Source organism: Elaeis guineensis, chromosome 10 (assembly GCF_000442705.2).
Source record: "Elaeis guineensis isolate ETL-2024a chromosome 10, EG11, whole genome shotgun sequence".
Taxonomy (NCBI): Eukaryota; Viridiplantae; Streptophyta; class Magnoliopsida; order Arecales; family Arecaceae; genus Elaeis; species Elaeis guineensis.
Genome location: NC_026002.2, coordinates 29,330,018 through 29,357,620, shown reverse-complemented (window position 1 = coordinate 29,357,620; position 27,603 = coordinate 29,330,018). Strand labels below are relative to the sequence as shown.

Below are 27,603 nucleotides of genomic sequence, written 5' to 3'. Positions count from 1 at the left end.
TTTTAGTCAAGACAGGATGAGAAACTGATATTTGAGAGTTGAGCGAGCAAAAATATATAATACTTGAGAAAATGTTTTACCTTCTTTCATGCCCAAAGTATTCTTATGGTCTTCTTCACATCAGCATACAGAGGAGCATCCAATATGAGCCTATGAGATGGGAATAATAAACCAAAACACTAGATCGACATACATTTAACTGAACAACTCAAGCATAAAAGTAAATCATGCAACGAATAAAACTGATAAAAAAGACAACCTTAAAGCATTTACAGTAATTTTTCATGCACAAGGACTTCCTACTATCTAGCATAACGTGAAGACAGTCAGTTTTATCTCACCAAAGGATATAACAAGGACATGAAAGGACATAACAAGGGCCTGTAGGCAGAGAAGAAGAGCCAGCCTCCAGGAGGGGAGGGGAGGGGCTCTCGACGTTGGTGAGCAGCGGCTTCAGACAGAGGGGTGGTGCTGTGGAGGGGAGGGCTTTTGACGGTGGTGAGCAACCATGGTCACATAGGGAAGGGGAGGGGCTGTTCATGGCGGTGAGCAGTAACCTCATGGAGGGGATGGAAGGGGCTCTTGATGGCAGTGCAAGGTGACCTCAAAAGAGGGGAGGAGCAGTGCTGCCATGCGGACTGATGATGAGGGGATGGTTGTTGATGGTGCTGAGCAGCAGCCTCAAGGAGGGGAAACGGGAGAGGTAATGATCCACCTCATACAGCGGCAAGTGGTGTCGAAAATAGAGGTGATTGAAGGTGAGGCTGTGAGTGGAGGGGACATTGACGGTGCTGAGCAGTAGATGTATGAGCATGGCGAGGTGGCTAGGAGCGGTGATATAAGAAACAGAGAGGAAACCGTAAACTTGTTAAAAACTTGGGAGTCGGGACTTGTTGGGAGGAGTGAGGACTTGGGGGACTCAGGACTTGGGTGTTTACTGGTTAAGTGGTTAATCACTTGGTTAGAAGTAGAAAGTAAGATAGCTTTATATATATATATATATATATATATATATATATACATACATATATATATATATATAAATACATATATATATATATACATACATACATATATATATATATACATACATATATATATATATATATACATATATATATATAGAAAATTTAAAATATAAGTTATATATAAATATTCGAGGAGGCTTGCGAGCCTTCAAGTCGAGTATTCCGTTACTCGAGCTCGACTCGAAAAACTAATCAAGCCACTCGAGCTTGATATCAGCCAAGTCGAGTTGAGCTTGGACCCGAGTTGAGCTAGAGTAGCTCGTGAGTGGCTTGACTGATTGCACCCCTAGTTCTATGATATAGGCTATGTAACTCTTAATTAATGAAACTAATGGAACTAAATTGTAAGTGATATAAGAAAATAATACTTAAACTATTTGAGATGAAAATGTTATTATTTTAAGGTTAACCACTCTATGCGATTGCTTAATATTTGCATTTGTCTTGTCTCCATTGAGTCCTAGAATTGATTGGATACCAGGGAATTCTCTCTCCAAAAAAAAAAAAAAAAACCATTTTGCAAGATCTAATTTTACTTTATATTGATAGTTGTTAGAATAATATTGTCAATTTTCTTCTGTTAAATCACCAACACTGGATTTTACTGTCTGAGCATTCTTTCTGATCTGATCTCCGTAGTCGGGCAGTGCATCCCAGCGTTTTGTGTCTCATGTTAATAACAATTATGAAAATTAAGTTGCACCCTTAGTTCTCTCATTATTGCCCAAAGCAATAAACCGCGGTTTCTATGATTTCTTGTGGACAGAAGAAACAAGAAAGTATGAACAGAAGAAACAAACATGTATTTTTACCAAATGAATCTCCTGTACTAGATCAGGTCTTTGTCAGGGAATCAACTCTAACAATATATATTCTTTTACTCATGATGACTTTTGGTATTTTTTTTGCAGGGTTTTGGTAAATGGAAGTTACTTTATTTTTACCCATTCCATAACTCATTGTATGTTGATTGTGTGATTTGCAGAGTTCAGAGGATCTTGGTTTGATTGTGATTGATGAAGAGGATAGTGATACATTACTTGTGCACCGCATCTCCTCGAATGACATCTACAGAAGACAAGAAGGTGCAGGCACCTTTTGCTTTGCATTTTCCAAGCCGGCCAGCTCTCTCTTTTTTTTTTTTTTAAAGTTTTTTAGAATGTGGTAATTGGTGACTTACATATATGTTATATTTCATTTTTTTAAGACACAATCATCTCATGGAGAGATCCTGAACTAGCTACGGAATTGGCATTGAGCTTTCAGGAGGCTACGGGATGCTCCTATATATGGTTTTCAATTCCCTCTCTATTGTCTTCTTCATTAGTAGGTTCTTGGTTTGACATTTGCTTTATTTCCTGTGAATTCACTAATACATATTGTCATGGTTTGTTATAGGGACCATATATGTGGCGTACAAAGAAACTTGCATTTTAGTAGTCTAGGAAGTAAGTATTTGTTTCATTTGTTCTTTTGTCTGTTATGCACTCTTTTTATGACTTATTTCTTTTAAAGATCTCGAGATCGGCCCTCATCCAGCAATGGAATCTCTAGAAGCTACTAATGCTTTGCAGTCAAATGGTAACTTTTACCCCTGCAGTTGGTCTTTCAGTATTGCTTGTATTTTTGTGCTGTGATCTGCTTGTTGTTTGAATCACGTATGTATCACAGATGGGAAAATTCATTAAGAAAATCTAAATCCTAGTAAAAATATAGTATATAAATAAGTATGATAAACTTGATCATCAAATAGGAATATTTTGGACTAGCAAGTTTTTCCTTGCAAATTATGTTACTAATCTGCCAATCGGTTGACTGTCCTAGTGTCATGGAAGGCATAATACTGTCGGTAAAGTAAACTAAGGCCACTGGTTACTAGATGGCCCCAAGTTGAGAATAACCTCTGGTTGTGCCTGGTTTTGTGCTGCATATAACTGTCAAACTGTCATTAGTAACTTGGGAAGCCAATTTTGAAATGACCTTGGATTATCAGTTCATGACATGAACAAAAGGCATGAGCAGAAATGATGGGGACAGATCAATGAGCAAAACCTGAAAGCGAACATAAGTGCTTATCTTTCCTGCTTTGAAGCTGGAATATTTTTACGTATTCCATGGTACAACTTGATGCTTCTGAGTAATCCTTCAGCTACATTTTTTCTTTTGTTTCTAAACTGGATCATTCCGGCCTTCAACCCATGTCACTTATCCTTTTTCAATTTTATATGAATATTTAAAATGGACATTATTTTTAAGACAGATCCCAAACTTGCTTAAGAACAAGTAATCACTAGTTACAAGGTGTATTTTCATTGCTTATCATGTTTGATATCATTTTTTATGTATAATATTCTGGGTGCCATCAGATCCACCATCATTTAGGTCTTATAATGGAGGTCAGCTTCTTTGCTCTTGCATTCTAATCCAAGCTGCTAGTTGCTGCCCATTTAGGTTTGTTAAAAGCTGCGATAAGTAGATTGCTAATCCAATGGTGATTGTTGATATGGTGGAACTTGTTTGCTTCATTGAACGTAATCTTGCTGCTGCTTTTGCATTAGTTCCCTATTCTAGCAAGCATTAGAAGATTTATGCTAACTTCTAGTAGGAAAAATAGGTGCATGAGTTGACATTGGCAAAGACAGATTATTTGTTGCCAAGAACCATAAGAAATGATAATATTTAAGTATGATAGATGCACAAGGAAGTCACTTAGAAGTCGTGCATATATTTTCAATTTTATATTGCACTAATGGATGAAGCTAGCATAAGCAAACTGTCTTGGAGGTGAGGACAACAAGTTGGAACTTGAATTAGGCACACTATGTGGTGTGTTTTTCCAAGATGTGTAAAGCATTTATTTATTTATTTTTTGGGTAAGGATGCAAATCATTTGATTAAGAGGGGAGCCTAGGCATAATGTTAAGGTTGCTCCATTATGACCCATGTGTCACTAGCTCAAAACACCAAAAATAGTTTCTCCTCACATAGGGGTAAGGCTGCATATGGTAGGAGCCTCATGCACTAGACCGTCCTTTTGGGCTCATTCTTTGGAGGGTAAAAAACTTATCCAGGAATCTGTATTTTTCTGGATAAGTATTTGCTGGGCAATATTTAGACAAAAAAATGATTTACCTATGTTTTTTTATGCATGGGAAAATGTCTTTGCAATCTACTCCTATGTTCTCTTACATCACTACTTTTCTAGGTAAGGTACTAAGATCTATCCATATTTCCCATAATGCCCTTTATTATATAAATATTATGATATATAATAACAATATAACATATTATATTATATAAAAATAATGTAGATAATATATATTATATTATATTATGATATTATATTTTATATGATAATATATATATTATATTATGATATTATATGTTATAAAATATTTAGTAAAATAAAATAAAATAAAATATTATATTAAAATATAATATATTACTATAATAATATGTTGTATTATAATAATAACATATTATATGATAATTATATTATATTATGTTATATCATATTATATAAAGTATAATGTATAACAATATATTACATTATATAGATAATATATATAATATTAAGTGTTAGGATGGTTCGAGCTTAACCCTGTGTAATTGCTGGTCAAGTTGCTGTGAAAAATCTGCTAGACTCTCGAGAAGCCATTTCAGAAAATTTATCATACATGCTTCTCTATGAATGAACAGCTATTCTGTTAAAACAAGGCAATTCTAGACTAGTAACTTTGAAAAATTAATAAATCTTATTGTTCAAAAGATTTGAGTTCTAATATTGGTATTATGGTGATGTTTTTTAATCTTTGTAGTGAGTCATTAAAGGTCTTTTTAACAATTTCATTTGTAAAGTTTTGAAAGAACTAATCCATCCTAGTCTATAACTATAACAAATAATAATTTGAAGTTGCTTTCTGTGTTATTCTGGAATGCATGCTAACTTGTTTTTAAGATTAATGAGTCAAGTTATAGCTTCATTATTTTTAGCATCAGTCCTATTTGGTAATGCTTTGCTTGTGTTAGGTTTGACATCCATGAAAAACATGTTTTAAGAAATTGTTCAACCTGATGTAGTTGGATATGGCTGGATCTTTACATCTTTTTGTTCTTTCTTGGTGTGAGGTATGGAAGCTTGATGTATCATTACTGCTTTCTGGTAGTAATGTTTTGGCAATATCAAGTTATGTAAGTTCCAAATTGGTTTATCAATTGAGTTCATGCTGTCAATGAAATTTCTAGTTTGTACCACATGCTTAAAGTTTTAATAGGTGCTCTGGCTTAGTATATTATGATCCACCATGCTTTATGTCATGCACCATAGAGCTTACAGCATTTGATTAAATAGTTTGCTTTGTGCCTGATTACTGTTTAATTTAGTTTGTGACGAGTGTTTTTTTCCACCTTACCTTTGTTTTACATCTCTTGTATTTGTAGAGTGGACATTGACTACTACAGTTGCATTAACAGAATCGTTTTTGTTATTTTGTAGATGAATCATTTCGTGCTGTTAACAGCGAATTGAGAGAGCTCCCATCCATTGAATTATCGAGTCTCCCTTTAATTTTAAAGGTTTTGAACGATATGCAAGAAAATGCTTTAATGATTTTCATTTTTGATTATGCTACTTCATAATACTCTGCCGTGTTTCATTTATAGTTCAGCATGTGCACTATTCCTGCTATTATTTTCAGTCATCTGGTGTATTTTCTATTTCTGCTTGAGTTTTGCTCCTTAATTGATTCAAATATAATATCATGTATACTTTGCATTTCTAAAAACATTACACTCTGATTTTTGCTGTTCTGTTTTATTTGAGTCTTAGGTTTCAGAGTTGCTTTTCTGTAAATATGCCTTCTACTTGTCCAAGACGTGTATGCTGTTTTTTTCTTGGGAAGTCATAGTCCATGGTGTTTTTGAGATCCACAATCTTATTACCTTAATACATGGGTCGTACGATACCTTGTTAAAGGTGTAACATAACCATGATAATGCCTTTCATCTAGATAATCAAATGGAAATATGTACCAGTCAATCATGGTAACTACTAGGGTATTATTACACATTGTAGATTTATGAAAACAATGATACAAGGATCAAACCTCATCAATTTATCAAATATATGCCAGCCAAATTGGGCCATGTTATTGTGTGTGTCAACTATACAAAATTTATATGTGCCTATTTTAGGAGTATGTTGTTTGGAGGGTTAGCTTTGTACATAAAATATATCAAGACCCATGTCAAACTTAATGTACGAACTTTTGGTTCCACCTTATTGATAGGTTGAACAAGGGAATATATACATGAATGACATGCTAGGTCATCTTTATTATTTTTGTCTCATCTCCATTCTCCATAAGCGATATCAACCGTCATTTAAACCAATAATGTTTCAAAAGTGCTTCTCCTTGGGTCAACTTTATGTCAGTGCTGTTACAACAATATATGCAATTATGCATAATGCTGCTCAAAGATCAGTTTTTTTAATTATTATCTAGCTCTGTTGATTTAAAATTGAGCACACTTCAAGTCCTTCAAAGTGGAAAGTTTGTTGAGCTCTTATCTCCTTGATCTCATCTAACTTGTTTCTCCCTCTTCTCCTCAGTCTTTTTGACCAAAATCCTTGACCTGCTGTTTACCTTCATCTTTCCTACCCATATATGTTTGGTCTTTTGAATTTTCAGGTTGGATTCTTCTGAAGTTCAAAGAGGAATCAAGGTAAAATTTTCTGTGATATGCAGGACTCAACCTGAGGCAAAATATCGGGCCTTGATTTTCCAGATCCAAACTTGTTCATTAGCTAAGTGATTGGGCCATGTTATTGAGTTATGGTAATTTTTGCAGTCCTTCAATTACCGGGGCTAACTGAAATGACTAAATGGGTGCTTGCTAATTCTATATTCCTATTGTTAATTCTATATCCCTATCAGTTCTATGTGTTGACATTACTTTATTGTTGTTTCATTTATTATATCTTTCTGTATGTTCATGTATATGCGGAAATTCTAAAATTTGTGGTCATATTTTGTCAAGCTCTTCGAGTTAATACTTTTAATTCTCTAGCTATGATTTGGAACGAAAATTATTTTTTATTTAATGTGCCAAATCTTCTTTCCTTGTGCTTCTTGTCTGTCATTGGAACCCTAATAGTGCTAAGTTGGTTGATTCTGACATGCAGACGGTACTAGAATGTGGCATTACAGATCAGATGCGTGTAGCGGAATTAATATTACAAGATGTAAGCATCTCGCTGACCTTTATTGATCTAGTTGCCTAGTTAGAATTTCTGCAATCGTCAGTTGGAAAATTAATCGTCAATCTTTCAGAATGTGTTCCATGGATCTGTTTTTTTATCTGATTTGTTTCTGCTATAAATGGTTTTATGCCAATCACTGCATGTAAATAGCTAGTTTCTTTCGTTAAGATATGTCCTAGAGAGGTTTTCATTGTCACTTGAAGTGGAGATACAACAGACCACAATAGACCAAGCAAAGTAGGATTTTACATTTTAATTTTAAGAAAGCATGCACGTCCTGATAATTGTCTTAGGAAATTTGTTTAATCTAGTCAGCACTTGAACACATTCTTCAATTAGGTACTTTACACATTTTATTTTTTTGGGCCTCAATGCTTTTTATCTTGCCCATTCTGTCGTTGCATATGAATTATCACGTGTGGTTGTTAGGCTGCAATAAGGATGCTGAATGAAAATAATACCTTTTATTGCCTCCTCTTATCTTTTGTGCGGTGGCCTCTGGTGTACCATGTTATCATGAATTCCTTCTTCATGACTTACGGTCTAGTCATTTGCATGATAGTGTACGCGAACTTCATATATGTCATTCAGATTATGTACTCTGGGATGCTGGGCCTATGCAAGTCAAGTAAATCATTTATCTTGGTTATATATTGTTTCCCAAACTCAAGAAGCAACAATAGTTAAACATATTGAAGTCACAATAGAAATTTAATGGCCACATTGTTTAGACTTACTATATCTGTGGTGGTCCATTATTGACTATATAAGTGACCATAATTGAGCTGATCTGGCCATTGATAATGTTTGCTTCAACAGTCAAAAGCAGCAGAATAAAGTGAAAAGCAGGTAATATATGATAGGAGAGGGAGAAAAGAAGACAACAAAATGAGAAAGAGGGCCTGTAAGTGTCATCAGGTAACTGGGGCTTCGGACATTGGAGTTAAAAGATGGTTGGACTTGGAACTTCAGGAAGGGGTTGTAGGATGGGTTTGGCAGGTTTTGTGGCTGAGAGAGAAGAAATATAAGAAAGTGACCGACTCTTTATTTCTAAAAAGCTGTCAAAAGTTGGGAGGTTGTATGCAAGAAATAATCATAGTAACATCTTTACTGGAAAATCTTATAATCAGGAACTTCTCTGAGCTAGTCAAATGAGTTATATGAGATATGATTACATTCTCATGTAGAGTACTGTTTGCACGGGAACCCCAGTATAAGATACACTCATCTTTGACACACATAACATAAGGAACACAGCATTGGAGAAAGAAAGGGGTAAAAAAAAGAGAGAAACAAAGCCATGACATAACAACATTAGTTTGTTGTGTTTGCAATTATTAATAACATTTTTTTTGGTGCAGCAAGAATTTTTCCCTAGGCTATTGGACCTTTTCAGAATGTGTGAAGACTTGGAAAACGTGGATGGTCTTCACATGATTTTCAGATTGGTCAAGGGGATCAGTAAGTGCTTGTCATCTTGTGCCTTGCTTATGTTCCATATCTAATCCCTTGGTAACATCAATGACTTTTTTTTTTTTTTGGCTTTTGCAGTTCTATTAAACAGTCCCCAGATCTTTGATAGAATTTTTGGGGATGAATTTATCTTGGACATTATTGGTTCTCTTGAATGTAAGTTCATTTAATTTTATGTTACTTGTTACTGCTACTTCCTTTTTGTTAATTTCAGATGCTTCGCTATTTTATTGATGGTCTGCAACAGCAATGCTTTTTTAATACCTGATCCTACGTTGCATGCTGCTAATTAACCAACTCTAAGCTCACTTGATCTTGTTCATGATTTGGCATTAATTTCCAGCTTTCTTGCTTATTTTGTCTTCTATTTTGGATTTATGAATGTCTTGGTCAACTTTTTCCCCCCATTTTTTTAAAGTGGAGCTGGGGCTGAATCATCCTATTATTGCCATTTTGATCACCTTAATTTGTTCACACGTTTCTACCTTTCTAAATCTACTCAAGGATTATGAACCTATGCCTTGGTCACTGGTTAGGTTGTCCCTGTCAGTGATTTTTTTGCCCTTGTGTATGAATGGGGTTACCTTGAGAATCTGAGTCATGTCTACAGTGGCATTAATTTGGAATGGTTGGCCAAAGCAAATTTGCATGAGAGGTCGATTTTTTTAGAAGTATCTATGACATTTGTGATGCCATTATATGTGCTACTGACCTATGGAAAGTATAGGGAAAAGGACTCGATGACATATAAGTTTGCAGTTTGCACTGTATTATAGCAAAATGCCCAATATGGTTAAGCATTTCTTTTTGAGGAACTCTTATTGCACTGCTTCTTGAGGATGACTTTTAAAATAAACAAAATTATCACCAAATGGTTTGGCATACTCTTGGTGTATATTCTACTTCTTTGTTTACTCTTTTTAATGTTTTAGGTGCCTTCTTATAAGAAATAAATAAATAATAATCATAATACATTCTAGTTCTCTAACGTTAAATTTGACACGCTAATATATCCTACATGTTTAGATTGACTTTACATAGATGATGCTTAGGTATTTGAAATATGCAAATTTGAACGAGTTGGATGTGATAATTTATTAGTCCATGTGTTGGGTCTGATGTGGGAGACATTGGTTGCTTTCATGGGCCGTTCTATTGGATCCATTTATACCTGAATTATTGCATTACTTAAGTAGAATTTTACAACTATCTAATTGTTCCTCATCCTTGGTGGTGACTGTAACCAGAAAGTTCATTTGATCAGTTATATTGGGCTATAACATTTGCTGTAGATCTTCTTGAATAGTGTCTCCAATTTTAGTAGTCAAATACATGTCTTGTCTTGTGTTCTCTCTTTAATTTATCATTTAACCTCCCAATAAATGGGTTCCAGATTGTGTTTTCCTCACCATCTGAGTTTCATTTTGAGCTCAGGATTAATGTGTTTCCAGTATCATATTGCCTGTATGGCATTATTATGTTATGATGCCATTAACTATAGCATCTTTTTGTTTTTTTTTTCTTTTTGATTAACTAAACTAAATGATTAGAAAAACTATCCACTTACAATATGTTGCTCTTTTGAACAGATGATCCTGAGGTCCCTCAGGTGCAGCGGCATCGTGCTTTTCTGAAAGAGCATGTGGTTTTTAAAGAGGTAGATTAGTTGAGAGGTGCAACTGACTACTTCATCTATTTTATTAAATTTCAAATGTTTTATCTTCTTGCAGGCTATCCCTATTAAAGATTCCTCAGTTTTGTCAAAGATACATCAAACCTACAGAGTTGGTTACGTGAAGGTCTGTAGAACATTTGCTTAAGTTATCATTATTTACTCGAATTTGCACTTGTATGGGTTCTTATTGTCATTGGAACAACTTTAGGATGTTATTTTGCCAAGGATATTGGATGAGGCTACAATAGCAAGTCTTAATTCGATCATTCATGCAAACAATGCTGCTGTGAGAATCTCAACTTCGTCCTTTCCATTGATTTAATTTTTAGTGATTCTGTCATGTCCATTGTGTAACATATTACATATGATTCTGTTGTAGGTTATATCATTGTTGAAAGATGATGCTTCTTTTATTCAAGAGCTATTCGCAAGGATGAGGTCCACCTCAACATCTACGGAATCAAAAAGGGAATTGGTAACATTATATTCTGTGTAACTGCTTTGCATGTCTATCACAATTGTTATGGCTTTTGATTTTGGGTTTTTATTATGTTTTCTTGTCCATGTATTATGACTTTGCTGCTATTTGGATAGACTCAGTACAAGGTTTATACTTAATAGTGTAATTAAGTTTATTTTGTGGGATGAGGACATGTAAACCTTTTGTCCTTACTCAATGGAGTTGAGTTTATTTTGTTTATATCATCTTAATCTTCATTTTAATATTTCAACAGCTCCTGGTTGAATTATTTTGCACTAAGAAACGCCTTAGAGCAAATTTGTATTTCCATTGATTTCATCCATCTATTTTGATTGAATAATTTCATTTCTCTGAAATGATTTAGAAATTTCCAGAAATCAAAGCATGTAATGCACAAAATTGTATGAAAAGAAGCATGACCATCCCAATCAATATAAACATGAAAATATGTGAAGCAAATGCATAACAGGCTCTTTGCAGTATGTTCTGTAAGGGCATGCACGGTTTGGTTCAGATCGATTTGGGGTCAATTTTCAAACCGAACCGATTTGAATTGGTTTTCTAAAGCTGAAACTGAACCGACCATATGGAAAACTGGTTCAAACCAAACCGAAAAAATTGATTCGGTTCGGTTTGATTTGGTTAGGTTTATTGGATTGTGGGTTATGGGGTTTATGTCAAATAGGCATGTTATGGGATGGGCTAAATGGGCAGTTTATGGGATGTGGGCTAAATGGGCAGTTTATGAGATGGGCTAAATAGGCTAAATATGTAAAAGCAATAAACTGGTGGAGCTAAGGCAAAATTTAAGTGAACGGATGGCGGTTTATGTATAATATTACATTATATATATATATGTATAATATAGCTAAGGCAAAAAATAAGTGAACAGATGGCGGTTGATGTATAATAATACATTATATATATATATGTATAATATTAATTATATATATGTGTGTGTGTACACATACCCATGGGTTGGTTTGGTTCAAATTGGTTTTTTCTAAACTGAAACTGAAATTGAGCCGATTTTTTTGGTTTCTAAAATTTTTAAACTGAAACCAAATTGAATTTGAGAAAACCGATCCAATCGGAACCAAAATTAGCGGTTCAGGTTGGTTTCCTTGTACACCCCTAATGTTCTGTGTGTAAGTCCTTTTAATCAAGTATGGCATGGTATATGGTAAAAAGTTTCACTGTTGTCTTAAGTTCAGGAAATGACAAAACACTGAAATCCACTTCTTTTTGTATGCCAAAATCAGGACTGTGTGTGCAACAAATTTACAAGTACAAATATGTAGTGTATGTATAATAGTTGATCATCATGTATGTTTTAGCATGTAAAGGTTTTTGTGCATTCATTATTCATGACATCGTGGCACTGCTTAATTTTGACCTTTGTAGCTTCTTTTATTCTTTGTGCCCCTTTCCCTAGGGACTAATTGATGTACATTCCTCATCCTTTAACAGGTATTATTCTTGCATGAATTTTGTTCTTTGAGTAAAAGTTTACAGATGGTACAGCAATTGCGGCTATTTCGGTAGGTCATATGTGATTTGTTTGCTTATATTGTGATTCCATTTTCTTGCTTATATCCTGAGAAATCTGTCATTTAGCGAGTACAAGAGGACATTATCGGTGGGCTTCCATATGATGCTCTGTTTAGCTGGTTTACTATATTATGACATGACAAAATATGAATAATGCTATTCTTATTAGTTGGTGATTAGGTAATGGGATGCTTTTTATTTTCATTTTATTGTGATCAACTTATCAAATATTAGCCAAAAAAGTGCTAATTTGGATAGAAATTAAACAATGTCCATCAAATCTTGATCATAAATCTGATGTTGTTTTTTTTTTTATTTGTTACTGTTAGCATCTAATCAGATCTTATGACCATAATAACCTAACCTGAGGTATAATATGACTGGGGAGCTTTAGGGGATTCAGGGTTAAAACTTGACTGTAAGAACAGGATTTTATTTTCATAACAAAATATGCATCTCATCTTGACTTCTCATGGAAAGTCTGTAATGGAATTTGACAAGCAAGATAGGTGATCCCCCTGTCTATTTCAAAAGAAGGTTGTCAGATCCCAAAAAGCATGGTACAACATAACTAGTTGGAAAAAACAATTGACTTTTCCTACAAAATTTGACTCGAGGTGCTTCTGGCGCTCTTTAGATTTTTTGAAGTAGATTATTTATGGCTGTATTTAACAAAAGCAGTTTATTAGAAGCATTTTATCTGATCTTGATACTTGGAAAATGTGTTGGACAAGCCTTTATTTTTCTTCATCCCTTTCTGCGACATATGAAGGTTGGGATTGTTCTCAGGTGGTGTCAGACCTGTTATGTTTGATAAATGAGGATAGCTAGCAAAGTTTGGGTTCTAACAGACCTCATATAAAAGTTTGGAAAGCTCTTTGTTGAATTATTGCTTTCTTTATAAAAGTTTTTAGAGTTCCCTTTAGTAAATTTTAATTAACCATATTGCTAGGAACTTTGACATGAATCATATGGCCAAGGTATATAGGATCCAACTAAATATATTACAATACATAAATTATTATAGCCACTCCTACTATAATTATTTGGGAGATATCCTGAACTGTGCTGCTTCCTTTCTGAACTCAAATACTGGAGGTGCCGGTCTTTGCTTTTATTCTGCAGGCCTGGATGTTCTCTCTTCCATCATCTTTTTTCTTCTCTTTGTAGTTTATTTTTCCAATTATCTTGCTTTCTGATTTTATTTCACTTTTATGCTGGAATCAAACTACATACTTGCTGTTTCAACTTAATTAAGCACTTGATGTTGAATCCTCCATGCATATACTTTAAGTTATTTGCTGCCTACAAACCGTCCTGGCTTCAAGGCTTGATAGATCTCTGATTTTTTTTTTTTTAAAGCCATTTTTTAGCTTTTGGTTTGTCTTGAAACTTCAGAACAGTAAGTAAATCCTAATTCTTCTATCTGTTGTGCTATGTAACCCAGTAAACCTCAATCTAATCATTCTGGTACTTCTATTAGGTTGTGTTGTATGCTGAAATTCCTAGACAGGATTGTAATATCCTTATGTAAATTTGGTTGCTTTTTCATGCAGAAGTAACCCTAGGGTTGCATCAGGTTGCAGCAATATGTGGGAGATGTTTTTGGTGGATGGAGTCTAATAAATGTCCACTTGGATCTTTTTACTTGTCTGCTAGTGCATTTAAGTGATGATCTATCATAAAGTACAGAATAGTTTGTGGTAGTTTCATAGGTTGAATTACCATTTTGCAGTTTGACAGTATTTGTTACTTGCAGGGACCTTGCTGGCGAAGGCATATTTGACATCATAACTGACGTGTTGCAGAGTCAGGATAGGAAGCTTGTGTCTGCCGGGTAATTGGTATTCTTTGTTTTCATTACATGCAAAAAGTTGTCTTGTGTTTCAAAATTTCTCATCAATTATATTTATTAGTTTTTGCGCACATCTTGCTGGCTAATGCAGCTATTTGTTCCTAATGCAGAGCAGATATTCTCATTCTATTCCTAAACCAAGATCCTAACCTTCTCAGATCATATGTCATTCAACAAGAAGGAAATTCCCTTCTTGGGCTTTTGGTAAGCAAGTTTAAATTTGTCTGATCTGGCATGAGCGATAATGCTTCTTTGTTAATTAGTATATTGTCCATAGTGCGCAGTGTACTTGCTGCCTTATGTGTATATGTTAATTTTCACCACGTATAGCCAACTTGTTTTATTTGGCATGAAAATCATATGCAAAGTCGGAGTCTTTCATATGCTGGTACCAGAACACCTGGTCATTTAACTGCACAAATGTGTCTCCTAAGACATTGGCATTTTGTTGTTATTCAAGAGTTGGGGTGTCTGTGCATCCGCAGATCTCTCTCTCATGCTTTGGTCTCCCACTCCTGTCATTCAAAGGTTCATTTGCTGATTTCTTCCTGTTACATGGACAGACTTTCTGAGAGCATTTAGACTGTAGCATCTTTAGCTTTTATGGGTAACATAGCGTGTGCACATCATTAAATGATATTACATCTGGGTATGTGTGCTGCATCTGGGAGGTTATTGGGAAAAGGATCTTGAAGGGTCAGTTGGGTTTAGAATGCTGCAACGAACAAAATTTTAATGTTCCTGGAAGTTTCTTTATGAATTTGAAATCTCTGTTCCACTATAAAGGTTGGAATCTTTATTACTGATGTGGAAGATATGGTTTCATCTAAATGTAAGAACTAGGAGTCTTGGGCTGGATTTTGTTATAATGGAAGTAATGTTGGAAGATCTATTAAAATCAAGGGTTTGCCATAATTTATTTCAGCAGGATTTTTTTTTTAAATTTTTGTTCATGTATTTGAAGTACTAATAGAATTAGTTTTATTTGTTTTGGCATTTCCGGAATATGAATGTGTGACTTGTTATAATTGATTCTATTAATAATACAGAAAATGGGCCTGCCATCTCTATCAAGATGATTCTACCTCATCAGATTTTTATTCTAGTATCTGGAGCTTGGAATATATAGAATAAATCAAGAAAAAAATATTTGAACTATGATTCATACCTATTATTTACTATTCAGACTTTGCAACCAGACTCAATTTTTTTTTAAATTAATATTTTCTTAAATCAAATGGTTTTTCTTCTTTCAGTTTGGACAAAGGACAAATGTTTCTCCAGATTTTGTTGAGTCATTATATGCATTCATTGAATAAGTGATCATGAAATGGTAGACAAAAGGCTAAGGCTATTGCTAACAATGAGTCAGAGTAAAGCAGTAGCAGTTTTTAGTTTTGAGTGCACTGTTATTTAGTTTGTGGTTAAATGGGTCTTAGGTTTAGACATGTTTTATATTAATTTCAGACTTAGTTGTAGCTTTCTAGCTTTTTGGCTAGAACTTAAGATCTGAATGCATGCCTTGGCCTTATAAAATGGTGCCTTTCCAGTACCATGCCGTGCTGCAGTTTGTGACTGGCAATGGCATGGCAAATGATCCTTTAATATTTTCTTTAGCTGACTCACAGTATGTGCGATGTAATGCATCATGCCTCTACCATCATACTATTACAGCTAAGTGATAGTTGACTCTTATCGTAAAGTAGTTACAACTAAAAAGCTTAACAAAATATCCACCATGGGTTTCCGCAATTCTTTATTCTTTCTTATGCATCATCTGGTTCTCTCAAAGTAACTGCTTTGGTGGTGCTAACTTGAGCATACATCCAATGCTCAATCATATGGAGGAGTCAATAAAATTTGTAATTTTTTTGTTTCCTTATAACTTTCTTGTTGGTCAGTTTACCAAGTAAATGGCCTTTGTCATTGACTTCATATGTAATGATTTCTCCATGATCCTTGTTAGTTGTGCTTACTTTTGCTCTGGTGCATGGTGCCTCCACATAGCTCATTGATTATTGTAGGTAAATCGGAGAGTACATGAGTGTTGTGATCTAAATTGATGCTCTGCATTTTAACATTTCTCTTGCACTTTTAACTGATATTATTTAATTCATATATAGTCAAGGACTTCACAGCAAACATGCCCACCATAATGTCCAAAATGGATGTTGATAGTTAATTACACATTGAACGGGCAGTAAACGCCTTATGGATTCAATTTATCCTAAGACTTTAATTGAGTGCAACTATTTTATATTTGTCTCTCTCATGTAATATGGATGCTTATCTCTAAAATAAATTAATCAGTTTATGTTAATTTTGGTGTCTATATCTGGAACCATTAATCAATCTTGAATGTTCTCCTGATAGAAAATTTTTTCATGGATTGTACTTTTTCAGGTTAAGGGTATGATAACAGATTTTGGGGAGGACATGCATTGTCAGTTCCTTGAGATCATTCGCATATTGGTGGACTCATACTCTACATCCGGGTCACAGGTGCTTCAAGTTAACAAAAATTCTTCAGTTTATGTCTATATAATTCCCACAATCAATTACTTTGTTGTTTTGCCGCATGCTTGTATGGATGTTTGTTTATGATTTAGGTCTATAAATATGAAAACCTGCATCTCAGTTGGTCAAGTCCAGCACTTAGTGGTTATTCAGAATGATTTTTAATATTAGGATTGTCATTTTTTTAATGACAATATGCTTATATGTAAATATATAATTTTCTGGTTCCATTTCTTGGCTTTCTTTATACATTAACTGGATCCCTAGATGATGTGGATTGGAGCATATTGTGGTGATATTTACTTGAAAGAATTGCCACTTAGTTTTATCTGGTGAACTTGGATGCATTACTGCTATAAGATTATGCACAAGGGCATGTTTATTAAGATTATTTTCAATGGTTGATGCATAGATGCACCTTAAGTGCATTTGGTCATAATGCATACTAAAGGATTTTAGGGTGATAAGAAATCGATTTGTTCCTGATATGCACATCAAAGTTGGGTGTTTTGAGATTCTGTCTGTGATGAAGGACCTACATTGAATAGGAAATAGGAATGAATAGTGGCAATGATTTAAGTCCCAGTGGGATGGGGGCCGTCCCGGCCCGTTCCTTTGAGATTCCTACGGGACCCCGAAACACATTTCCAACCTCGATTCTGGCTGTCCCATCTTCATCCTGGTCGAATCAAGTGCCGGGATGGCCGTCCTGATCGTGCCTTTTTTTTTTGTTGCTGAATGCCGATGATGCTTCAAACGGGCCATTCATCATTGGGGGGAGAAGAATGAAGGAGAAAGGTACTAACCTCTTCCTTTTTCTGTCGGTGCATCGGTGGCAGCGTCAGAGGGAGCATGGTCTTCTCCTTTCGATTCCGATTTTTTGAGAGGAGAGTATGTCAGGAGGGAGGACAACTTAAGAAGAAGGGATGAGAAAGGAGAGAGGAGGGAGGCCGTCAGATTTTCTGACGAGGAACCAAGCTAATTGAGAGGTTGGAGAGGGAGGAGAGAGGATCAGAGGTGGCGGAGGGGAAGGAAATAGGGCTCGGGGCCTTTGGGCTCTCGTGAGGCCATCCATTCGATCATCAAACCCAGGTCCAAGTGAACTAGGCCACCGGGGCAAATCTCGAAGCATATGCACAGTGGATAGTGCGCAATCAGGATTTGGTGAAATACAAGGGGTAGCTTGGCATGTTATCCATCGTGGGATTTGACATGGTCCAATTGCACCTGGTGCATGCACCAAGTCCAAGTGAACTATAGGGCAAATCTTGGAGCATATGCATGGTGGATAGTGCACAATTGGGAATTGGTGAAATACAATGGGTAGAGTGGAGTGTTATCCACCATAGGATTTGATGCGGTCCAATTGCACTCGGTGCATGCACCAGGTCCAAGTGAACCAGGGCAAATCCTAGAGTATATGCATGGTGGGTAGCGCGCAATTGGGAATTGGTGAAATACAAGGGGTAGCATGGCGTGTTATCCACCGTGGGATTTGACGCAGTCCAAGTGCACCTGGTGCATACAATCATGATACGAATTTCTCTTGTGGGTTGCACGACGCGATCCATTCGATCTTGTCCGTTCGATCGCATCCACAAGACAGCTCTCAAAACATTCCTAGTCCATGATTTCTCTTGGTCGGAGCATTGCGCCCACAAGCCCCATGCACAATTGGGAATTGGTGAAATACAATGGGTAGAGTGGAGTGTTATCCACCATGGGATTTGATGCAGTCCAGTTGCACCTGGTGCATGCACCAGGTCCAAGTGAACCAGGGCAAATCCTGGAGCATATGCATGGTGGGTAGTGCGCAAGTGGGAATTGGTGAAATACAAGGGGTAGCATGGCGTGTTATCCACCGTGGGATTTGACGCGGTCCAAGTGCACCTGGTGCATACAATCATGATACACATTTCTCGTGGGTTGCGCGACGCGATCCACTCGATCGCATCCATTCGATCGCATCCACAAGACAGCTCTCAAAACGTTCCTAGTCTGTGATTTCTCTCGGTCGGAGCATTTCTCCCGATCGACGCTCGTGACTCTGCTTGACACATCTGTTCACGCATGGTTAGATGCTGCTCAGGCCAGGATTTCTATCTTATATATTCCTTTAGATCGGACAAATCATATTTATCCGTGCATTATCTTGGAATTTCAAATACATTTAAACAATAAATAGATCAATAGAACTCCAAGATAAATTCAAAAAAATTATATATATATATATATATATATATATATATATATATATATAAAGGGCATTCCAAGCGTGTACCGGGACGCCCGATCAGGACAGCCACCGAGACGGGGCAGGATGCAAGGTGTCCTGTTCTGGGCGAAAACCGGGTTGCCTCCATCCCATGGGATTTAAAACCTTAAGCAGTGGCATGGGCTTTTCAAGATGTAGTCCAAGTATTTATGTGGGGCTTATTGGTTATGATTATTGTCAGTTAAAAATGGTGATGTGTTAGGCTTATACATCAACAGTCTTGAAATATGATCATTAAGATCAAACAACAAATGCATTGATGCTCATTGTTATGTTCTTTTTGTGTTTTAATATCTAGCTTGAAAGTTCAGCAGTGGCAGAATTGATAGTTGAGGATCAGAAGTAACAATGCTAGCTTGCTTTCTCTCCCTATTTATTCCTTTCCTCATGAAATCATATGCCAAATGCACCTCAATTTGTGGGACACACCTTTTCGTAGAGACTGTTAAGCTTTTCTTTGCAGGTGAGTGAAGGAAAAATATGAGGCCCCATCTAATCATCTCTGCTCCAATTTCTAGTTCTTGTTTCTTTTTTTCTATGTAAGGCCCATTTATTCTTCCCTTGATGCCCAAATTCCTTATTCTGCTAGAGTGAAATTTGTTTTGGGCCAAGATTCAATTTGTTTGGATACTGACCTATACTAGCGTGCAGTAACTTAACGGACAAGGCTTAGAAGATTGGCTTGAAGGCTCATTAATTCAAGATCTTGACAATGTATTAAGTATAGGCACTTGACAATGTATAAAATTAATGGAGTTTACCATATATTGATAATGAAGATGCTTAATTGATGTGCAGACCATCTGATCCTGGAAAGGTCATCTTCCGGCTCTCTGGTTGTGGAGGATGGTTTGGTGCTGTCCATCAATTCCAGTACCTGAGTTTGTTAGGGGTTTTATAACAATTTCAGATCAATATTTGATGGCTGTTTTGAAAGGGCAAATTGTGTGACTTTCAGTTAGTACTGGGGCATGTTAAGTAGTCACATGATTTTATAATTCATGCTGCGAATCCTTTTAGTTTCTTGTGAGAACAGGACCCCTATTTTAGGGAGAAAATGTGTGGCTAGAAATCTAATTTTGGTTTCAATCAGAGTTCAGAAAATTCTAGAGTCAGTTGGATTGGAGTTTCAGAGTTGTTTAGATGTATAACTGTTCCATTTTTTCACTAAACCAGATATACACTTGGGTGTGTGGTTTATCTCTATTGTTATATGCAAGGTGCATTTGTACCCTATAGATTTGTGATATTCTACATGATAAGGTAATATGGTGAAGTTACAAAAGTTTTCTTCTACTAATCATCTTGACTATTTTGTGTTTTTAATGCTTAGACTTCTTCAATCCCAAGTGAAGGCTCTTATGCTTGTCATAATAAGTTACAATGGTTTCATCTACTTCTTTACACCATATGGTTGTTAGTGTCCTTGTTTACCAAGCCCAAATCTTTGTGATTTCCTTTCCATTATTCCCTTATGAAACCTTCCTAATTCCTAGATTCTTGGATCCTAGAGCTTGATGTGGTCTTAAGCTCTGGAATGGTAACTGCTTTAAGTTCACTTAATTTGAGCATCAACACTGTCCTCTCTTGTTGGCCCATATAACATCTGAATTATCAGATACTAAATCCTAACACTTGCATAACATATCCTTCCAACAATAAAAATTTGCTTTCCTGATATCAGGTTTACAAACTTCCAGCTCCAGTTCAGCAAGGTCATATCCTTTTCATGCACTGGTTTAGTTGTTGGAGACTTATGATGGCAATTCCCTGCATTATGAGGGTATGCTGGTGGGTTGTTTGTTTCTCCATCTTAATGTATATTTTCCCCAATCCGTTTTGTCCCCAACGGGCACCTTTTGTCAGTAATTGACAAGGAAATGAATTGACTAGCCAAACTAGTTTACCTGTTTGAGATGTTCTTGATCTTAAAAGAAAATGTTTTCTACCACATAAGTGCCATGTGTTCCAAATAGTACCACGAAGTAATTTTGGCTGACCTTCTAACACGGATCTTAGAAGCCTATGCTCCATCTTACCGAATGTGGGCAACAATCTTGATTGGCTTGGGCATTTCAATGCCTGCATACATGATTACATTCAGACCCCTTTTTTCTCCCTTTTAACACACTTGACATTTTTTTTAGAATATTTTTAATCTTGTTCATCTTCATTTTCAATTTCCATGTTTTTATTAATTTGTGTTGTGTTGATGATTACTCTTTTAGAACTTGGACTAGCTTGGTATTGAAATCATCACTCATATTTGCCTGTGCAATGCCCTTACCCTGTCGGTAGGTATCAAGTCATGAAACACAGTTGTTTAGGGAAGAAGGAAAATTCTATGATCCAATGCATTCTACTTTTTCGTTTTTCCTGTTATATGGTGTACATTATAGCTCGTGTATGCTGTGGAGGTTTCATGTTTCCCATTTAGTATCTGCAACCTATTCAGGTTTATTGATGCAGGTAACACGTTGAATGTTCATTTGTATTTGGTATTTTTTTCTGGTCTGAATTGTTGGGAAATCTAGCAGTGAAATTAGCTTGTAAGGAACTTTTCTATCTTTGCTTCTTTGAGTATGTTGTGTTCTTTTAAAGTATTTTTTAATTTTAAATTTACCTTACTGGTTATTAAATGCTTATTCTGCTTTTTGCAGAAAGACACAATCATAGAGATTTTCTACGAAAAACATCTGGATCAGTTGATAGATGTTATAGCATCATCTTGTCCTCCAAAAAGCAATTCTTGGACAGTGATTAAATCATCTGGCTTTGGTTCTAGAGTAGAGTCTCATGCTGCAACCAAGCCTGAAATCTTATCAAACATCTGTGAGCTGCTTTGTTTTTGTGTAATTCATCACCTCTACAGAATAAAGTAAGTGCAATTCTTATTCTCTGATTGTTAATTGATATATTGGTTAATGATTTTTATAATGTAAAGATGCTTGTTTTTTCTACCTTTGCAGGTGCTACTTTCTTGCCAATAATGCCATAGAAAAGATCTTGTTTCTGACTTGCAGAAGAGAGAAGTTTCTGGTGGTGGCAGCTGTTCGCTTTATGCGAACTATAATCTCCCGTAATGTGAGTGGTTTAATTTGTCGACCAATAAGGGAACAGCAATGCTTAAATGATAAATATAGATAATATCTTGCTTCCCTTAGCATATTTTATGTGCTCTGCATGAGAAAACAAACCTTCCTAATTTTCTGTGAATCACTACTGGTTCACAAATGTTAAATGGAATCATCCAGAGTGTTGAACTCAGGTTCTTAAGTTATTAGAAATTTTTTGTTATGTACTGAAAATCTTGATATGAGGTACTTTTGTTAGCATTGGATAATATATAGGTTGAACTGAAGAAATTTTGGTGGTGGAATGTTGAGATTCGAAAAAGCCAGTTAAGTGAACTGGAGTCATGCTAAAAGAATGGTAATTGTATAGCATGAGAAAAAGGTGGAAAGATGTGGACAAGATATTACAGAGCAAAAAAGGTTAGTGAAGATTTATTTGCAGTTTAGAGTGATCTCAACAACTTGGAGTCAATGGAAGATAGATCGAAAGAGAAAATAGGTGGGGCATGAGATAAAATAGGAATGCCTGCATATTACTCACGATGAAGTATATTGGAGCTTTATGTTGGAAATGTTGAGAAATTGGTTTACCCACATTGTACTATCTGTGGCTTCAAAATTGTTACTCAACGGAAATTTTCAATTTGTGTGAATAGAAATGTTGCATCTCTCTCTCTCGCTCTATAGAAAGAGGGTTATGAGGAGACTTACTTGGATTGAGTTTGTGTTTTCTTTCAATGCATTATATCATCAAGAGAATATTGGTGAACTTATTCATTCTTTTTTTATGCCAGTTGTTCCCTCAGAAGTTGGAGCCTCCATCTTCAAATTATTATGTTGTAAACCTATGTTCCTAAGCAACTTATTAATCTTAAAGTTGTCCACCATGTTAGTTGCACTCTCCTGTTCCCAACCAGTATATAAAAGTCGGTGTATTTGGGGTTTGGATGAGGTTGTGTCATGGAAAAACAAAGAGTGGTTCTTGGTTGTTAAATATAAGCATTGTCAATTGCTTGCCAAGTGTTCCATTGTGTAAGTATTGTTTCGTAGTTTATTGATAAGTCTGACATGTCTGTTAGAGGAGCAAATTCCACTTCTGGGGTTGTTCGGTTACTGTTATCCAAAGTTGTGCTTCCTGGCATCACTATCTTAAAAGCTCCTAGGAGAACAGATTCGACTCCAAAAGATATCTTTATCATGCACTTGGCTGATTGTTATCTGGTTTGTAGACCAAGGGATATAAAGAAAGTTGCGGTTGGACAAATTAATCTATGCTGAGCAAATGGTTAAGGTTGTCAATGGAACCCAGCTATCAATGTTTTGAAAGAATATCTGTTATTATCATCTCAATTAAGGATAGGAATTAGGTTGGGTCAAGCTAGGTCAAATATCTGTCATCCGAACCCTAGCCTGTTTATTAAATGGGTCAAAAATGCAAATCTGAATCTGATATTTCTATTAAACAGGGAACCCGACCAACCTGCATAATCAGTTCAATAAATAGGAACCAGTTTAAATGGGCTTTAAATAGGTTAATGGGACTTGAATGGATTAAACATGTCTTAAAAAGGGTAAAAGGGATCTTAAACATGACAGGTCATGATGGACCCAACTATTAACAGGTTAAACAGATCAGGACTCTAAACCTGAACTCAACTTGTTTGATAAATGAGTCAGGTCCAATCAACTCATTTGTGATGTGGATCCATTTATGCCAATCTTGACATGCTTAAAACCAGTCAGTTGGACGTTGCATTGGTGGATGAAGCCATAAATTGCCACTCCTAACCTCACCAAGCTTGAGTTCTTTAAGCACCATATGGAGTTAAATGGTCCATCTAAATCTTATACATCAGCATTTAAAGATGATTGCATGCAAGGATTCAGGATCTGGCAGGACGTCCCGCGGGACACCGGGACACGGTAGCATCCCATATGTCAGGACTCAGGACAGTATCATCCTGCCATCGTCCAGCATCCTGATTGGAACGTCTTAGGACATCTCGTCTCAAGTGTTGGGATGGGGTGGGATGGCGGCATGTTCTATTCTATGAGAGAACCAGGACAGACTTGTCCCATAGGATTTAAAACCTTGATTAAATGTAAAGATAAATATTTTCTAGTGCAGGACCTGATATAGATTAGGGTGGAGCACTTGTGCAATATTAATAATTTGGCCAAGATAGGCCGATTACCTCTTCCTCTAGGCTGAGGAAGATGGCCTGTTGGACCCACTTATGCCAGCTACTTGACGGCTGAGGCAGTGTGGGATGAGTCCTCTTTAAATCCCAATAGGATTGGAGTCATCCATGAGTCCCATATTACCATAAAAAGAAAAAGAATAGGTTGTAAGTAGTTGCATTAATAACTTAGGCCCTGTTTGGATTGAGAGAACTGGAGAGTGGAGAAGAGACAAATAGGAGAGAATACAAATCCTCCATTTGGCAAGGAGAGAAGAGAAGCGAAACCCATTTTTTCTTATAAGAAATTTAAGGAGAGGAGAAGTTTAAAAAATCTCTCATTTGGATAGTAAGTGGAGAGAAGAGAAGAAAAACAGATGGAAACAATCTCTCCAAACCCCCTTTTTTAGTCTCTCCAAAGGTGGAGAGATTTGGAAAGAAAAGAAACACTGCATTGTTCTCTTCGTTTCCATTGTTCCTCAAGTACTTTCCTTTTTCTTCTCCCCTATGCATCCAAACTGGGCCTTAATCCTTAAAAGGAGGACATTCTTTAAAAGTATGTAATGTGGACTTAGATATCATGACTTTTGAATCTAGGGTGATTAATACATGCCATTTCTAGGTTGTTCATTAGTCTAAAATATATTGAACAACTTGATTAGTAATTTAGTATTTTTAAAAGGTGCTATGTGGCAGCATATGCTAATGTGGTGACTTTGACTGCAGCTCATTCCCTATATGTCGTTATTGCATGTGGTCGAGCTGCATGTGAGCTAAATATGCTGCCTGCTTGGCATTATGCAGTCACATATTGATCTGATTGGGGAGGGAAGAATTCCTTGAACCTGCTCAACTCTAGTCTCACAGGAAGATTGAGGGAAAGTTGAAATTTGGTTAGGTTCCCTTTTCTTTTGAGGAATAATAGATTGAGATACATAGCCTCACTTATAATATGAGGTCCCTCCTTGCACATTCGGGTTTGGATTCTTCTTCTAGCTCGAACAAGACTCGGCTTTTCCAAAATAGACGTGACTAGTGGAATAAATATGAAAAAACTAAAATATGATCTCAACTTTTGCGTCAACTTTGCCTAATTCTTTCTGGATTAGAAGATTCATTCGATCAAATTCTTTCTTGAAAAGAAAATTTATAGTTTTATCAGTCCTTTTTGGAGCCTAGAGGATGGAATTTGGGCTTGATCGCTTGGTGTGCCACATCCTTTAAAGGGTGGCACCACGTCATAGAGCTTGAAAAGTTATCTAATTTGAAAAAAAAATCATCTTAATTAGGTATTATATTGCCAAATTAGGGCCGTCGGAAGTTTAGTATGTGATTCAATTTCTTGATGTGGTGGATCTTGCTCCTAGACCCTGCCTAGCCCTATTCGGAATGGGCTAAAGTGGTCTGTATCGAGTATGGTGATCCTCTTGAGTCACATATGCGGACTTGACATTATGTAGTCATATATGCAACATGCTTGGCATTATGCTTCTGCGTATGCAACCTACCCTACGAGCTTAAGATAGTGGCACAGGTTTAGTTGGTGGGTGGATGCGAGCTACAACCGATATTGATGCAAGCATTGTTACATTGTTGTTCCTATTACGTATTGAATGCTAAGTGATTGTAATTGTTAGTGTTATTTCTTACTAATTCTGCTGCTGTATTAATGTTCTCATTGTATTTTATGTGTTTATTTTAATATTTAAAAATTATTAATTGCATATGCCTTACATAATGCATATATGCCTATGTGGTCCCTAGACCACCCGCAAACCATGGATCTTAAATTGTGCCTGACCCAAACATGCAAAAAAATATATGCATCCATAAATTTTCTAGTGGAACTTCAGCATTCCAAAACAGAAATCTGTCACATCCATTATTAGTTAGCAAGTGACATACAATCAATCACATCCAATATAAATCTGAAACTAGCATATAACCCACACGACGCATGGGATACAACTTTTTCTCTTTTTCCAACTGTTCTTAAAATTTAATATGGCAATGTAATAAACTATAATAAATAGAAGGCTTCAATAGCTAAATTTCTATTGTACATTAAGCAATTAACTTCAATAATGGCCGAGCAAAAACTTCCATTGTGTTGTTAATATTGATACTTAATATTGATAACAGTTAGATGCTTCATTATCTATCGCTTATACTTATCATTAAAAGAATAGATAATATAATACTCACGTATAAATGGTGTATGTTAATAAATGATCATTATATGCCTGTCTTCCTCTTGTATTGTCCCTAAGAACCCTATTTATTATCCAAAATAAAAACTGTATTAATGACATTATTAATATAGGCACCAACATGACAAATAGGGACCTTCTGAGCCTACTTAGATATATATAGTACAGAATGAAGAACCATGTTAGTGATACCATTAATTGGGTGTCCACATTGGCAAATGGAGTCCGTTTTGGTTATATATAATAGATGTGCTTTTTAAAAGTTCTGACATCTCAACTATAAAATGATTTTTATTTCCCCAAATTGACTGTTAGGGTGCAAGGTTTAATGTATCATTCAATGCTAAGCATTATCTAACTAACATCGTGAATTATGTTGCTTAGAATTTTCTAACTAAAGCAGAAATATTTTTCTTCAAATTGATTTTGATTCTCCTTTATGTGATAACTTAAGCATAGAGAAGCTTTGTGATGAGAATGATTCATCAACACCAAAATAAATTTCTAGGCCTAGGCTTGAATAACATATTGGTCCTAGACATTTGACTATAACCATTGTTGTAAAGCAAAAGCTTTGACATGATGTACTGCTTGGGTTAGCTTCTCATTGTCATATATTTTGAGTTATTTGGGGCTGCTTGTTTTCACCTCAAAGAAATGTAGTTCTCTATAGAAAACCATGCCTTCTTCTGGCAGCATCTAGAAACTTTGCAAATCCATGGGACTTTGAAGGGCTTCTATTTGGTTGCATGAATGTAAAATGAGCAACAATTGGCTGACTAGTCTTTAAGATTTTGTGGCAAGCCCCTTGCCAAAGTTGTATTGACCAAAAATTTGACTCCAATTTAGAGGGTTGACATAAGATCTAAAGCTGGATGTAGAATTCAAATTTTGATGGATCATACCTAGTTCCATAAAGCTGATCTCATGTAGATGAAATAATGCTCAATAATCAAGTGGACCGAATTTCCAATTTTGTTCAGGTACTGAAGCCAAAATGGAAATTAACAACATTGGACCTC

General features: G+C 35.9%; 1 protein-coding gene and 1 long non-coding RNA gene across 6 annotated transcripts in view; both read left to right on the top strand.

The window, feature by feature from the left end:
* LOC105052597 (uncharacterized) overlaps positions 1–27,603 on the top strand; it is a 58,168-nt gene that overhangs the window by 26,768 nt on the left and 3,797 nt on the right. For 3 of the 5 annotated variants that reach the window (XM_010933453.3, XM_073244503.1, XM_073244502.1), the window contains exons 3-20: positions 2,014–2,113; positions 2,236–2,320; positions 2,427–2,476; positions 2,544–2,609; positions 5,524–5,603; positions 7,213–7,272; positions 8,652–8,751; positions 8,842–8,919; positions 10,353–10,420; positions 10,494–10,562; positions 10,647–10,724; positions 10,818–10,913; positions 12,390–12,460; positions 14,230–14,307; positions 14,436–14,529; positions 16,729–16,827; positions 21,778–21,995; positions 22,087–22,201. In XM_010933453.3, coding sequence (XP_010931755.1) covers positions 2,014–2,113; positions 2,236–2,320; positions 2,427–2,476; positions 2,544–2,609; positions 5,524–5,603; positions 7,213–7,272; positions 8,652–8,751; positions 8,842–8,919; positions 10,353–10,420; positions 10,494–10,562; positions 10,647–10,724; positions 10,818–10,913; positions 12,390–12,460; positions 14,230–14,307; positions 14,436–14,529; positions 16,729–16,827; positions 21,778–21,995; positions 22,087–22,201 — 1,605 coding nt within the window. Of the gene's footprint in view, positions 1–2,013; positions 2,114–2,235; positions 2,321–2,426; positions 2,477–2,543; positions 2,610–5,523; positions 5,604–6,739; positions 6,866–7,212; positions 7,273–8,651; positions 8,752–8,841; positions 8,920–10,352; positions 10,421–10,493; positions 10,563–10,646; positions 10,725–10,817; positions 10,914–12,389; positions 12,461–14,229; positions 14,308–14,435; positions 14,530–16,728; positions 16,828–21,777; positions 21,996–22,086; positions 22,202–27,603 lie in introns of those variants that run through there. The other 2 variants (XM_019853344.2, XM_073244504.1) reach the window with 2 other exon arrangements.
* Positions 16,834–21,577, top strand: LOC140851981 (uncharacterized). Its single transcript, XR_012134842.1, has 3 exons — positions 16,834–19,580; positions 19,769–19,831; positions 19,916–21,577. It is a non-coding gene; the product is annotated as an uncharacterized lncRNA (long non-coding RNA).